Genomic DNA, 14,201 nt, shown 5'->3' with positions numbered 1-14,201 from the left:
TTATCGTTTTCTTAAATTTCTCTCCTTGTTTTGTATTGTACGTATGTGACGGCAAATACAACTATTTGTAAGAGACTTTCTCTGTATGCAGATAACATATGAGGTGTATAAAATCCATATTATTCTTTAGCAAACAGTACACTGTTCAGGTCCATAGTGTACAGGACAGGAGCAGAAGAAGGGGCACTGTTAGTCCAGGCTCTGTTGCCCTGACCTGTTGAAGAGGGGGCCATAGTAGTGTGGAGTGTGCTTCCCTGGCCTGGCACAGATAATGACCCCTGGTATGGCCTGTGAAAAGCAGAGCCACTCTGACATTGGGTCTTCCATCCATCCATCCATCCATCCATTTTCCAAACCGCTTTTCCTACTGGGTCGCGGGTGTCATTGGATCGTGACAGTCATATATTTACAATATATACAATAATTACACATCACAGTAAATTCTAGCTAATCCCAAATCACAGAAACACCTCGGACACTTTGCCTTATATGATTACCACAGGAAAACCACTTATTTTACAAAGTAATAGAATTCTTATACTGGATACAGTAATTAGCCGTTGGTTTTTGTGGGATCTTTTTAAGTATTTTTTAAATCAGTTTTTTACTGATTATTGTCCTCTAAGGATGTTAAAGATTTATTGACATTGAGTTTTCTAACTATTTTGTATTTTTTGGTGGCTTTAATAATATCATGTCATGAGTTGCTTTATTTGTTGTATTATACTGATACTAGTACGGTAATTAAAAGTATGTTAATCGGCTTCTCCAACTTATCTGTTACTATGTGTGCCTTGTTTAATTTTGTTCCGCTTATTCTTATGTTCGTAGTTTTCCCTAGTGGCATTAACCCTTAATGTTTATTAAGGTTCCCTAGGTCTCTGCTTGTTTATTATAAGTTTCTTCCCCTTTTGTTCTGTGTCTTTGCTTATTGGTTGTTTTTGGTTATGTTCCACACATGCCTCTTGTTAACCCTGTAATCTGTGTAGATTTAAGTGCCTGCCCTGATTCTTTTTTTTGGTCTGTCATTGTACTGTAGATTTTCCTGTGTGTGTCTATAGTTGTATTACCTTCTTTGTAGCTGTGCTTGTTTCCTGGTCTGCTCCCAGTTTCTGCTCTATTCCCTAGTGTACTATTTTGTCGTTCTTTCAGTTAATTCTTATTTTTTGTGTTTTGTCCTTGACCCCCTGAGACCCATTAATTTAGTGGTTTTCCCCTTTCTGTTCTATTTGTTAATAACCCCCTTTTGTCTGTGAGCTGCTATGTGGATCATCACTCTTAAATGACAAAGCAATTTCACATGCAAAATATACAGTATTGTTTGTTTAGAAATTGGAAATAAATTGAATTTTTGTGTAATGACTTAGGTTAACGGACTGATATGGATTGAGGTTAGGGATGCTCAAGTATTATTCAGGTATTTTCACATTACTGGGGATCTTCCGGCCCTAATCCTGGCAAATGTAAAGGGGTTATTGTATTTGTCATAAGTTCAGAAAATATGTTTCTCAGTAAATTACATTTACTACATTCTACTGTAAAGATTATGCAAGAAAACGTACAAGTTTAGGGGGCGGCATGGTGGTGCAGTGGTTAGCACTGTTGCCTCACACCTCTGAGACCCGGGTTTGAGTCTCCGCCTGGATCTCATGTGTGTGGAGTTTGCATGTTCTCCCCATGTCGTCATGGGGTTTCCTCCGGGTACTCCGGTTTCCCCCCACAGTCCAAAAACATGCTGAGACTAATTGGAGTTCCTAAATTGCCCATAGGTGTGTATGTGTTAGTGAATGGTGTGTGAGTGTGCCCTGCGATGAGCTGGCCCCCCATCCTGGGTTGTTCCCTTCCGGGATAGGCTCCAGACCCCCCACGACCCAGTAGCATAAGCGGTTTGGATAATGGATGGATGGACGTACAAGTTTATTAAATACTTCCTTTTGCATATTTATATACATATATTTTACAGAGATTTTGAAGGCATTTTACCCAAAAGGAATTTCTTTGTGTTTTTTTCTGGTTTAAGCAAAATAATATAACATTTTGGGATAAAAATACAGAACAACAAGCCGAAACTGGAAGCTAAAATAGCAAATATCTCGACAGCCACAGTGAACTTCCCAGGTGAGCTGACATAAGCTGGGATAAAGGTGATCCAGACAGCAGTGAATATGAGCATGCTGAAGGTGATGAATTTGGCTTCATTGAAGTTGTCAGGCAGCTTCCTGGCCAGAAAAGCCAGTACAAAGCACAGGGCAGAGAGGAGACCAATGTACCCCAGCACAGCCCAGAAGCCCACTGCTGACCCCACATCACACTCTAGAATGATCTTGTCTTTGTAGTACTTCATGTTCTTGTTGGGGAAAGGAGGGGATAATGTTAACCAGAGCAGACAAATTAGCACCTGTATGAGAGTGAATACAAGAACACTGAGCCTCTGCTGAGAAGGTCCAAACCATTTCATGACATTACTGCCTGGGAGTGTAGCCCTGAAGGCCATTAACACCACTATTGTTTTCCCCAGAACACAAGAGATGCAGAGGACAAAGGTGATCCCAAACGCTGTGTGGCGCAGCATACAGGACCAGTTGGATGGTGGTCCAATGAAAGTGAGTGAGCAGAGGAAACAGAGGGTCAGGGAAAAGAGCAGCAGGAAGCTCAGCTCAGAGTTGTTGGCTTTTATAATAGGTGTGTTCTTGTATCTGAAGAAAATAATTGTCACTGCACTTGTTATGCCTGTTCCAAGTAGGGAAACAACTGTGAGTATTATTCCCATAATTTCTGCATAGGACAAATATTCAGTTTCTTTCAGAATGCATTTTTCCTTCAATTTATTTGACCAGTATTCTGGATGACATTGCATGCATGTGATAGAATCTGTAAGAAAAATTTGAGAATATAATATTAACACCAATTTCATGTTCTGTTATAAAGAAAAGTGCAGCGATTTTATACATTATAATCATGAATTAAAACTTTTAGCCAAAAAAAAAAATCACCTTTCACTACATTATACCTTTTCACTATATATCTTTTTTAGCATAATCGTCCAGTCATCTTCCAACCACTTATACTAGAATTGTGGAAGCGGGCAGCCTTTCCCATGCAGCACAGGGCACAAAGGAGTAGGTGTATACCCTGTTCAGAGTTCAGGCAATCACAACACTTGCACACATGCACACAAACAAATGACAATTTAGAAGTGCCAGTTAGCTCAGCTACCTGGGGGGAGACTCAGACGGCGCACAGAGCACACAAAACATAGGTCGTATTATATATGGTTATGTAATATATATTTTTATAAAGGTACCTGTAGTATTGCTGATCTCCCCCTCAGCACAAAGTAAGCAATCGTAGCAGCAGACAGGCTTTCCTTTCTGCACAGCCTTGCGGGTTCCTGGGGGACAGCTCTCACTGCACACTGACACGGGCACCTGGCAGAGGCACAAAAGCACAAACAGAACAGCAGCTAAATGGGCAGAAGCTGCAGAAATTGCTGCAATTTGACATTAATTCAATTTCACGTTAAATAACCATATGCGTCGAGACTCACCTTTTCTGAATTTTTAGCCCAAACAATGGATACGTTGTTCAGTTTTAGTTGTTTCTCTGTGGGTAAAGATGCATCATATCGTCCCACTGTGGCAATATAAATCTGGCCGTCTGGCTGCTGCTGCCAGTTTACAAGATCATATTTTGCTGCTGGATCTCCATTCTTGTCGAAGAACACTTCTTCACCCTCCTTTGTTTTGAATCGAACTTTTTTCAGTTGCTGTAAAAACTATGTTAACAATTTGTTATTGACAAATCACTTTAAGTATTACACCAGGTAAGAAATTTATGAACTACTTTAAATATTACATGAGGTGTGAAGGTGTTTGTGACAATTTGTGTTGCTTAGCATACCTTCCATGGTTCGGGTTGCCTCTTCGTGGCACAGGTTTGGTTGGCAGCCACCTCTTGGTCAGATTTGCAGGTGAATAACTCATGCAGCGCGTGAGCCACAGCATACACCCCTTTGTACACATTATTCAGGATTTGTATCTGAGACATATCGGTGTACGTGTTATCAATCCCACTCAGATTCTCAGTGCCCTTGCATACTTTACCATTGACTGAATCCACATCACTGGGGAATTTACATTCAAATAAGCCTTCCCAAAACTCTTGAAAAATAGTATTACCAGATGAGTTCAATGGTAGAACATCCAGCATGAAATCTCTTAGGCCTGACACCTCTGCTTTTGCAATAGAAAATCCTATTGCTCCATTAAGGACATGGTGGCCCTTGACAGTGGCTGTGTATGGGTCAGCGATCCAGGCCTCACTGCCAATCCATTGGTACCCTGTAAGATTGTGGTGAGCCATCTCCTGCAACAGCACATCCATGTCCATGTAGGACAGGAAGCCCACTATAACTCGGGAAGTGGACCTCTTAATAGCATCAATTATTCGTAATAAGTCTTCCTTTGGGTATGTTCTGTAAAAAGGTTCTGAGTACTCAATGCATATTCCAAGACGTTGGGCGGTCTCTATGAAAGTGGCCATTCCGTTATTGCCGTAGTCATCATCTGACCTGATGGCCCCCACCCATGTCCAGCCAAAGTATTTGACCAGCTGGGCCAGTGCTCTGCTCTGGTAGTAGTCACTGGGAATGGTTCTGAGGAATGATGGATATTTCCTTTTGTCACTCAGACAAGCGCAGGTGGAAAAGTGACTTACCTGTTAAACACAGATATGTTATTTACTGGCCCTTTTACAGCACATTTTCAGGCACTAGCCCATTCAGTGAAAGACAGTTAATAATATGCTGAATGACCATTTTACATAAATTAGCCTGTACACTGTAGCTTTTTCTGCATGTTAAGATTTTCTGAAATGTTAAGCCTGCCTACCTACCACGGGTATATGAAAGGGTCCAATAGATGCTGAAATTGCAACAGTAGGAGATGACGACGACTCTCCTATGATTGCCTGAACTGTAGATGGTTTGGTACAAAGTGTATCAGAAGCTTGACCTTGGTGATCATTTGCCAGGGTCATGGCTGCCCTCACAGCTGTACCAACTGAACCACATGTGTCATAGATCTTATAGCCCAGAGTGGTATTTGGAAGCAGAGATGTGCTGTTATTAATCTCCTCTATGGCAAAGATCATAGTCTGAGCATACTGAAATGATCTGAGGTTTAAGCTAAAATGGCAGATACAACATGAAGCATTATATGTCAGACAGTCCTCAATTATATAAGAAGATCTTATTATTTAAACACATGCAGTTAAATAATCCTTAAAGTTTAACCACTGTTACTTTGTGAAAATGGACTTACTCTGTGCATTTCAATGGCGGGGGAGCCTGTGAATATAAAAGTTCTCGTTCCCAGTTGTTGTGGAATGAGAAAACGCCTCCGATCATGATGTCTCCATCCTTTTGAAGCTGTGGGGTTTGAGGTTCTCCCCACAGGTGACAGGAAGGTTCATCTTTCCTGGATAAAGAACCACCACTCAGGAGAACAAAGACTGGGGCTGCCAGCACATGCCACATCAGTGCTTGATTCATGTCTGACCTTGTAGAGCAGGGCTGAATGTGCTGCTGCTCAGACATGCCTATTTATACACTGTGTCTCCTATCCTCAGTGGTAAGCGTTACATGGTGCTGTACCTCATCCCGGAGAGCTGCAAAGGAGTGGCCCAGCCTGTACTCTTCACTCAACGACTACCGTAATCACTCCTGTATGTCACACAAGTAAATTGCCAAGTACCATTCACACCCCGTACAGTTCATGAGCATAAGGTAAAGTTATCGTTTTCTTAAATTTCTCTCCTTGTTTTGTATTGTACGTATGTGACGGCAAATACAACTATTTGTAAGAGACTTTCTCTGTATGCAGATAACATATGAGGTGTATAAAATCCATATTATTCTTTAGCAAACAGTACACTGTTCAGGTCCATAGTGTACAGGACAGGAGCAGAAGAAGGGGCACTGTTAGTCCAGGCTCTGTTGCCCTGACCTGTTGAAGAGGGGGCCATAGTAGTGTGGAGTGTGCTTCCCTGGCCTGGCACAGATAATGACCCCTGGTATGGCCTGTGAAAAGCAGAGCCACTCTGACATTGGGTCTTCCATCCATCCATCCATCCATCCATTTTCCAAACCGCTTTTCCTACTGGGTCGCGGGTGTCATTGGATCGTGACAGTCATATATTTACAATATATACAATAATTACACATCACAGTAAATTCTAGCTAATCCCAAATCACAGAAACACCTCGGACACTTTGCCTTATATGATTACCACAGGAAAACCACTTATTTTACAAAGTAATAGAATTCTTATACTGGATACAGTAATTAGCCGTTGGTTTTTGTGGGATCTTTTTAAGTATTTTTTAAATCAGTTTTTTACTGATTATTGTCCTCTAAGGATGTTAAAGATTTATTGACATTGAGTTTTCTAACTATTTTGTATTTTTTGGTGGCTTTAATAATATCATGTCATGAGTTGCTTTATTTGTTGTATTATACTGATACTAGTACGGTAATTAAAAGTATGTTAATCGGCTTCTCCAACTTATCTGTTACTATGTGTGCCTTGTTTAATTTTGTTCCGCTTATTCTTATGTTCGTAGTTTTCCCTAGTGGCATTAACCCTTAATGTTTATTAAGGTTCCCTAGGTCTCTGCTTGTTTATTATAAGTTTCTTCCCCTTTTGTTCTGTGTCTTTGCTTATTGGTTGTTTTTGGTTATGTTCCACACATGCCTCTTGTTAACCCTGTAATCTGTGTAGATTTAAGTGCCTGCCCTGATTCTTTTTTTTGGTCTGTCATTGTACTGTAGATTTTCCTGTGTGTGTCTATAGTTGTATTACCTTCTTTGTAGCTGTGCTTGTTTCCTGGTCTGCTCCCAGTTTCTGCTCTATTCCCTAGTGTACTATTTTGTCGTTATTTCAGTTAATTCTTATTTTTTGTGTTTTGTCCTTGACCCCCTGAGACCCATTAATTTAGTGGTTTTCCCCTTTCTGTTCTATTTGTTAATAACCCCCTTTTGTCTGTGAGCTGCTATGTGGATCATCACTCTTAAATGACAAAGCAATTTCACATGCAAAATATACAGTATTGTTTGTTTAGAAATTGGAAATAAATTGAATTTTTGTGTAATGACTTAGGTTAACGGACTGATATGGATTGAGGTTAGGGATGCTCAAGTATTATTCAGGTATTTTCACATTACTGGGGATCTTCCGGCCCTAATCCTGGCAAATGTAAAGGGGTTATTGTATTTGTCATAAGTTCAGAAAATATGTTTCTCAGTAAATTACATTTACTACATTCTACTGTAAAGATTATGCAAGAAAACGTACAAGTTTAGGGGGCGGCATGGTGGTGCAGTGGTTAGCACTGTTGCCTCACACCTCTGAGACCCGGGTTTGAGTCTCCGCCTGGATCTCATGTGTGTGGAGTTTGCATGTTCTCCCCATGTCGTCATGGGGTTTCCTCCGGGTACTCCGGTTTCCCCCCACAGTCCAAAAACATGCTGAGACTAATTGGAGTTCCTAAATTGCCCATAGGTGTGTATGTGTTAGTGAATGGTGTGTGAGTGTGCCCTGCGATGAGCTGGCCCCCCATCCTGGGTTGTTCCCTTCCGGGATAGGCTCCAGACCCCCCACGACCCAGTAGCATAAGCGGTTTGGATAATGGATGGATGGACGTACAAGTTTATTAAATACTTCCTTTTGCATATTTATATACATATATTTTACAGAGATTTTGAAGGCATTTTACCCAAAAGGAATTTCTTTGTGTTTTTTTCTGGTTTAAGCAAAATAATATAACATTTTGGGATAAAAATACAGAACAACAAGCCGAAACTGGAAGCTAAAATAGCAAATATCTCGACAGCCACAGTGAACTTCCCAGGTGAGCTGACATAAGCTGGGATAAAGGTGATCCAGACAGCAGTGAATATGAGCATGCTGAAGGTGATGAATTTGGCTTCATTGAAGTTGTCAGGCAGCTTCCTGGCCAGAAAAGCCAGTACAAAGCACAGGGCAGAGAGGAGACCAATGTACCCCAGCACAGCCCAGAAGCCCACTGCTGACCCCACATCACACTCTAGAATGATCTTGTCTTTGTAGTACTTCATGTTCTTGTTGGGGAAAGGAGGGGATAATGTTAACCAGAGCAGACAAATTAGCACCTGTATGAGAGTGAATACAAGAACACTGAGCCTCTGCTGAGAAGGTCCAAACCATTTCATGACATTACTGCCTGGGAGTGTAGCCCTGAAGGCCATTAACACCACTATTGTTTTCCCCAGAACACAAGAGATGCAGAGGACAAAGGTGATCCCAAATGCTGTGTGGCGCAGCATACAGGACCAGTTGGATGGTGGTCCAATGAAAGTGAGTGAGCAGAGGAAACAGAGGGTCAGGGAAAAGAGCAGCAGGAAGCTCAGCTCAGAGTTGTTGGCTTTTATAATAGGTGTGTTCTTGTATCTGAAGAAAATAATTGTCACTGCACTTGTTATGCCTGTTCCAAGTAGGGAAACAACTGTGAGTATTATTCCCATAATTTCTGCATAGGACAAATATTCAGTTTCTTTCAGAATGCATTTTTCCTTCAATTTATTTGACCAGTATTCTGGATGACATTGCATGCATGTGATAGAATCTGTAAGAAAAATTTGAGAATATAATATTAACACCAATTTCATGTTCTGTTATAAAGAAAAGTGCAGCGATTTTATACATTATAATCATGAATTAAAACTTTTAGCCAAAAAAAAAAATCACCTTTCACTACATTATACCTTTTCACTATATATCTTTTTTAGCATAATCGTCCAGTCATCTTCCAACCACTTATACTAGAATTGTGGAAGCGGGCAGCCTTTCCCATGCAGCACAGGGCACAAAGGAGTAGGTGTATACCCTGTTCAGAGTTCAGGCAATCACAACACTTGCACACATGCACACAAACAAATGACAATTTAGAAGTGCCAGTTAGCTCAGCTACCTGGGGGGAGACTCAGACGGCGCACAGAGCACACAAAACATAGGTCGTATTATATATGGTTATGTAATATATATTTTTATAAAGGTACCTGTAGTATTGCTGATCTCCCCCTCAGCACAAAGTAAGCAATCGTAGCAGCAGACAGGCTTTCCTTTCTGCACAGCCTTGCGGGTTCCTGGGGGACAGCTCTCACTGCACACTGACACGGGCACCTGGCAGAGGCACAAAAGCACAAACAGAACAGCAGCTAAATGGGCAGAAGCTGCAGAAATTGCTGCAATTTGACATTAATTCAATTTCACGTTAAATAACCATATGCGTCGAGACTCACCTTTTCTGAATTTTTAGCCCAAACAATGGATACGTTGTTCAGTTTTAGTTGTTTCTCTGTGGGTAAAGATGCATCATATCGTCCCACTGTGGCAATATAAATCTGGCCGTCTGGCTGCTGCTGCCAGTTTACAAGATCATATTTTGCTGCTGGATCTCCATTCTTGTCGAAGAACACTTCTTCACCCTCCTTTGTTTTGAATCGAACTTTTTTCAGTTGCTGTAAAAACTATGTTAACAATTTGTTATTGACAAATCACTTTAAGTATTACACCAGGTAAGAAATTTATGAACTACTTTAAATATTACATGAGGTGTGAAGGTGTTTGTGACAATTTGTGTTGCTTAGCATACCTTCCATGGTTCGGGTTGCCTCTTCGTGGCACAGGTTTGGTTGGCAGCCACCTCTTGGTCAGATTTGCAGGTGAATAACTCATGCAGCGCGTGAGCCACAGCATACACCCCTTTGTACACATTATTCAGGATTTGTATCTGAGACATATCGGTGTACGTGTTATCAATCCCACTCAGATTCTCAGTGCCCTTGCATACTTTACCATTGACTGAATCCACATCACTGGGGAATTTACATTCAAATAAGCCTTCCCAAAACTCTTGAAAAATAGTATTACCAGATGAGTTCAATGGTAGAACATCCAGCATGAAATCTCTTAGGCCTGACACCTCTGCTTTTGCAATAGAAAATCCTATTGCTCCATTAAGGACATGGTGGCCCTTGACAGTGGCTGTGTATGGGTCAGCGATCCAGGCCTCACTGCCAATCCATTGGTACCCTGTAAGATTGTGGTGAGCCATCTCCTGCAACAGCACATCCATGTCCATGTAGGACAGGAAGCCCACTATAACTCGGGAAGTGGACCTCTTAATAGCATCAATTATTCGTAATAAGTCTTCCTTTGGGTATGTTCTGTAAAAAGGTTCTGAGTACTCAATGCATATTCCAAGACGTTGGGCGGTCTCTATGAAAGTGGCCATTCCGTTATTGCCGTAGTCATCATCTGACCTGATGGCCCCCACCCATGTCCAGCCAAAGTATTTGACCAGCTGGGCCAGTGCTCTGCTCTGGTAGTAGTCACTGGGAATGGTTCTGAGGAATGATGGATATTTCCTTTTGTCACTCAGACAAGCGCAGGTGGAAAAGTGACTTACCTGTTAAACACAGATATGTTATTTACTGGCCCTTTTACAGCACATTTTCAGGCACTAGCCCATTCAGTGAAAGACAGTTAATAATATGCTGAATGACCATTTTACATAAATTAGCCTGTACACTGTAGCTTTTTCTGCATGTTAAGATTTTCTGAAATGTTAAGCCTGCCTACCTACCACGGGTATATGAAAGGGTCCAATAGATGCTGAAATTGCAACAGTAGGAGATGACGACGACTCTCCTATGATTGCCTGAACTGTAGATGGTTTGGTACAAAGTGTATCAGAAGCTTGACCTTGGTGATCATTTGCCAGGGTCATGGCTGCCCTCACAGCTGTACCAACTGAACCACATGTGTCATAGATCTTATAGCCCAGAGTGGTATTTGGAAGCAGAGATGTGCTGTTATTAATCTCCTCTATGGCAAAGATCATAGTCTGAGCATACTGAAATGATCTGAGGTTTAAGCTAAAATGGCAGATACAACATGAAGCATTATATGTCAGACAGTCCTCAATTATATAAGAAGATCTTATTATTTAAACACATGCAGTTAAATAATCCTTAAAGTTTAACCACTGTTACTTTGTGAAAATGGACTTACTCTGTGCATTTCAATGGCGGGGGAGCCTGTGAATATAAAAGTTCTCGTTCCCAGTTGTTGTGGAATGAGAAAACGCCTCCGATCATGATGTCTCCATCCTTTTGAAGCTGTGGGGTTTGAGGTTCTCCCCACAGGTGACAGGAAGGTTCATCTTTCCTGGATAAAGAACCACCACTCAGGAGAACAAAGACTGGGGCTGCCAGCACATGCCACATCAGTGCTTGATTCATGTCTGACCTTGTAGAGCAGGGCTGAATGTGCTGCTGCTCAGACATGCCTATTTATACACTGTGTCTCCTATCCTCAGTGGTAAACGTTACATGGTGCTGTACCTTATCCCGGGGAGCTGCAAAGGAGTGGCCCAGCCTGTACTGTTCACTCAACGACTACCGTAATCACTCCTGTATATGTCACACACCTAAATTGCCTATTGCCACCAAACTCCATTTTGCTATATTTACATGTAATTTACATCTTTAATAGTTAGTCTTTGTAGACTTATTAGTGTGGCAGGTCTGCTACATCCTGTACAGTGGTTGCCCAGGATAAGTTCTATATCTGAGGACTGCTTGAGAACTTAAATTGTTATCATAGAGACAGTGTTCTTGTTCAGTCATATATTTTCAGTGGTGCAGGCTTTTACTCTTGAAATCTATGTCAAAACTCTCATTACTAAAGGAAGACTTAACAAGTAAGGTAGATCAAAGTGTAAACATGATTTATTTGAATCCATATGGAATTTGTCACAAGTATTTTAGTATAAAATTGTACCTTCATTTTTCATGTACTGTATGGAGATAAAATACAGTTCATAAGCATAATAATTTACCTCCTTGTTTTATAGTATTTGGTCAAAGATCCAAAGATTACTTGTAACTGACTTTCTCTATATATAGGTAACATATGAGGTGTATAAAGTCCATATTGTTCTTTAGCAAACAGTACACTGTCCAGGTCCATAGTGTACAGGACAGAAGCAGAAGAAGGGGCACTGTTAGTCCAGGCTCTGCTGCCCTGACCTGTTGAAGAGGGGGCCATAGTAGTGTGGAGTGTGCTTCCCTGGCCTGGCACAGATAATGACCCCTGGTATGGCCTGTGAAAAGCAGAGCCACTCTGTCATTGGGTCTTGTCAGTCCAACTCCTTTGTCAATGTGGATCTTTTTACGGATTGGTATGAAAATAATTATACATCACAGTATATTCTAGCTATGGTTTACTCTACAGAGCTGTGTAAAACATACCCAAATCACAGGAACACCTCAGACACTTTGCCTTGTGTGATTATAAGGAATCATAGGACAACTGCTTATTTTACTAAGTAATACAGACGCTTCTCTACTTACGATCTTTCAACTTACAAGCTTTCAGACATACGAACGAAGAGGATTGTAAGTCCAAATTGGGTTCATTTGGGCTCCCGTTTCCTGTCCGTAACATCAATTTTTTTTCTCTACGCCAGTCCCACCTAGTACAACTTCTGGGTGCTACTACTGCCGCACAGCAGCGTAGCGTGCGAACTCCCAGCATCCTAGTTCTTTGTACAGTACTTGCCTATACCCTTAAAATGATATTGAATAAAAACTTACGAACATTTCAAGTTACAAACGGCCGTTCGGAACGTATCTCATTCGTAAGTAGAGGAGCGTCTGCATACTTTTTCTATGACTAAAATAATAAACCATTGGTTTTAAAATTTAATTTGTGGGATGTTTGTCACTTGACTTTTTTTCTTCATATGTTTTTTTACTGATTACTGTACTTTAAGCATGTTAAAAACTTTTTGAGATAGATTTTCCTGTCATGTTTTTTTTTGTATTTTGTGCAGGCTTTAATAATATTATATAACATTTTGGAAAGAAAATGCAAATTAACAAGCCAGAGCTTGAGGCTAAAATGGCAAATGTCTCAACAGCTACGGTGAACTTCCCAGGTGAGCTGACATAAGTTGGGATAAAGGTGATCCAGACAGCACAGAATATGAGCATGCTGAAGGTGATGAATTTGGCTTCATTGAAGTTATCAGGCAGCTTCCTGGCCAGAAAAGCCAGTACAAAGCACAGGGCAGAGAGGAGACCAATGTACCCCAGCACAGCCCAGAAGCCCACTGCTGACCCCACATCACACTCTAGAATGATCTTGTCTTTGTAGTACTTCGTGTTCTTGTTGGGGAAAGGAGGGGATAATGTTAACCAGAGCACACAAATTAGCACCTGTATGAGAGTGAATACAAGGACACTGAGCCTCTGCTGAGAAGGTCCAAACCATTTCATGACATTACTGCCTGGGAGTGTAGCCCTGAAGGCCATTAACACCACTATTGTTTTCCCCAGAACACAAGAGATGCAGAGGACAAAGGTGATCCCAAACGCCGTGTGGCGCAGCATACAGGACCAGTGAGAGGGTCGGCCGATGAAAGTGAGTGAGCAGAGGAAACACAGGGTCAGGGAAAAGAGCAGCAGGAAGCTCAGCTCAGAGTTGTTGGCTTTGACGATGGGTGTGTCCTTGTGTATGAAGAACACAGCAGCTACAATTATGGTTATACATGCCCCAAAAACTGAGAAAATTATGAGCACTATTGTCATAGTTTCATCAAAGGATAAATATTCAACTGTCTTTAATATGCACCTGTCTCTATTTTTATTTGACCAGTATTCCAGATCACAAGGAACGCAGTCATTAGAATCTGTAAGAAAATTAGAATACAGTTATTCGGATGTCTGAATATTGGCAATATTTAAACTGATATTGGATGTTGTGCATTCAAAAACTATGACAGTTTTGCTGCAATTCATCACCTGTAGTATTGCTGATCTCCCCCTCAGCACAGGGTACACAGTCGTAGCAGCAGACAGGCTTCCCTCTCTGCACGGCCTTGCGGGTTCCTGGGGGACAGCTCTCACTGCACTTTGATCCGGGCTTCTGTGTGACAATAACAGATCATGTTACGTGCATTAAATGGGCTTCTTGGAATACACATTTATAAGGTTTTACCGATAGTCTTTTCAATGCATTTCATTCATTATGCATAATTGTGAAATTATCTTTTTTTTTCCCCAATTTTTGGAAATGGCATGACAGGCCTAATTATT

General features: G+C 41.2%; 3 protein-coding genes and 1 long non-coding RNA gene across 6 annotated transcripts in view; 1 reads left to right on the top strand and 3 right to left on the bottom strand.

The window, feature by feature from the left end:
- The window catches only part of LOC125712174 (extracellular calcium-sensing receptor-like), a 35,817-nt gene that overhangs the window by 7,088 nt on the left and 14,528 nt on the right, over positions 1-14,201 (bottom strand). Inside the window, exons 5-6 of one of the 2 annotated variants that reach the window (XM_048981942.1) lie at positions 13,908-14,031; positions 12,067-13,795 (exon numbers count right to left, since the gene is read on the bottom strand). In XM_048981942.1, coding sequence (XP_048837899.1) covers positions 12,882-13,795; positions 13,908-14,031 — 1,038 coding nt within the window. In that variant the 3' untranslated portion in view covers positions 12,067-12,881. Of the gene's footprint in view, positions 1-12,066; positions 13,796-13,907; positions 14,032-14,201 lie in introns of those variants that run through there. The other variant, XM_048981943.1, reaches the window with a different exon arrangement.
- Positions 1-14,201, top strand: part of LOC125712190 (uncharacterized) — a 62,243-nt gene that overhangs the window by 34,785 nt on the left and 13,257 nt on the right. The window lies entirely within an intron of this gene.
- LOC125712162 (extracellular calcium-sensing receptor-like) lies at positions 1,947-11,487 on the bottom strand. The gene is made up of 7 exons (XM_048981904.1): positions 11,445-11,487; positions 5,322-5,653; positions 4,894-5,185; positions 3,901-4,716; positions 3,548-3,775; positions 3,305-3,428; positions 1,947-2,871 (listed from the first exon to the last, which is right to left on the bottom strand). The coding sequence occupies exons 2-7, from the start codon at positions 5,594-5,596 to the stop codon at positions 1,958-1,960; spliced, it is 2,649 nt and encodes an 882-aa protein (XP_048837861.1). The 5' UTR covers positions 5,597-5,653; positions 11,445-11,487; the 3' UTR covers positions 1,947-1,957.
- LOC125712163 (extracellular calcium-sensing receptor-like) lies at positions 7,739-11,418 on the bottom strand. Its single transcript, XM_048981905.1, has 6 exons — positions 11,113-11,418; positions 10,685-10,976; positions 9,692-10,507; positions 9,339-9,566; positions 9,096-9,219; positions 7,739-8,662 (listed from the first exon to the last, which is right to left on the bottom strand). Exons 1-6 carry the CDS (start codon positions 11,385-11,387, stop codon positions 7,749-7,751), a joined length of 2,649 nt encoding a protein of 882 aa, XP_048837862.1. The 5' UTR covers positions 11,388-11,418; the 3' UTR covers positions 7,739-7,748.

The sequence above is a fragment of the Brienomyrus brachyistius genome, chromosome 17 (assembly GCF_023856365.1).
Source record: "Brienomyrus brachyistius isolate T26 chromosome 17, BBRACH_0.4, whole genome shotgun sequence".
Lineage (NCBI taxonomy): Eukaryota > Metazoa > Chordata > Actinopteri > Osteoglossiformes > Mormyridae > Brienomyrus > Brienomyrus brachyistius.
Note: the sequence above shows the minus strand (reverse complement) of the source record. Positions and strands in the feature narration are given on the sequence as shown.

Excerpts from the sequence above, each read along its gene's own strand:
- LOC125712162 (XM_048981904.1), bottom strand. The coding sequence starts at position 5,596 with ATGTCTGAGCAGCAGCACATTCAGCCCTGCTCTACAAGGTCAGACATG. Across the intron at positions 3,776-3,900 it reads GGCAACCCGAACCATGGAAG|TTTTTACAGCAACTGAAAAA; the intron begins GTATGCTAAGCA and ends TTGTTAACATAG. Across the intron at positions 2,872-3,304 it reads GGAGATCAGCAATACTACAG|ATTCTATCACATGCATGCAA; the intron begins GTACCTTTATAA and ends TTTTTCTTACAG.
- LOC125712163 (XM_048981905.1), bottom strand. The coding sequence starts at position 11,387 with ATGTCTGAGCAGCAGCACATTCAGCCCTGCTCTACAAGGTCAGACATG. Across the intron at positions 10,508-10,684 it reads GACCCTTTCATATACCCGTG|GTAAGTCACTTTTCCACCTG; the intron begins GTAGGTAGGCAG and ends TGTGTTTAACAG. Across the intron at positions 8,663-9,095 it reads GGAGATCAGCAATACTACAG|ATTCTATCACATGCATGCAA; the intron begins GTACCTTTATAA and ends TTTTTCTTACAG.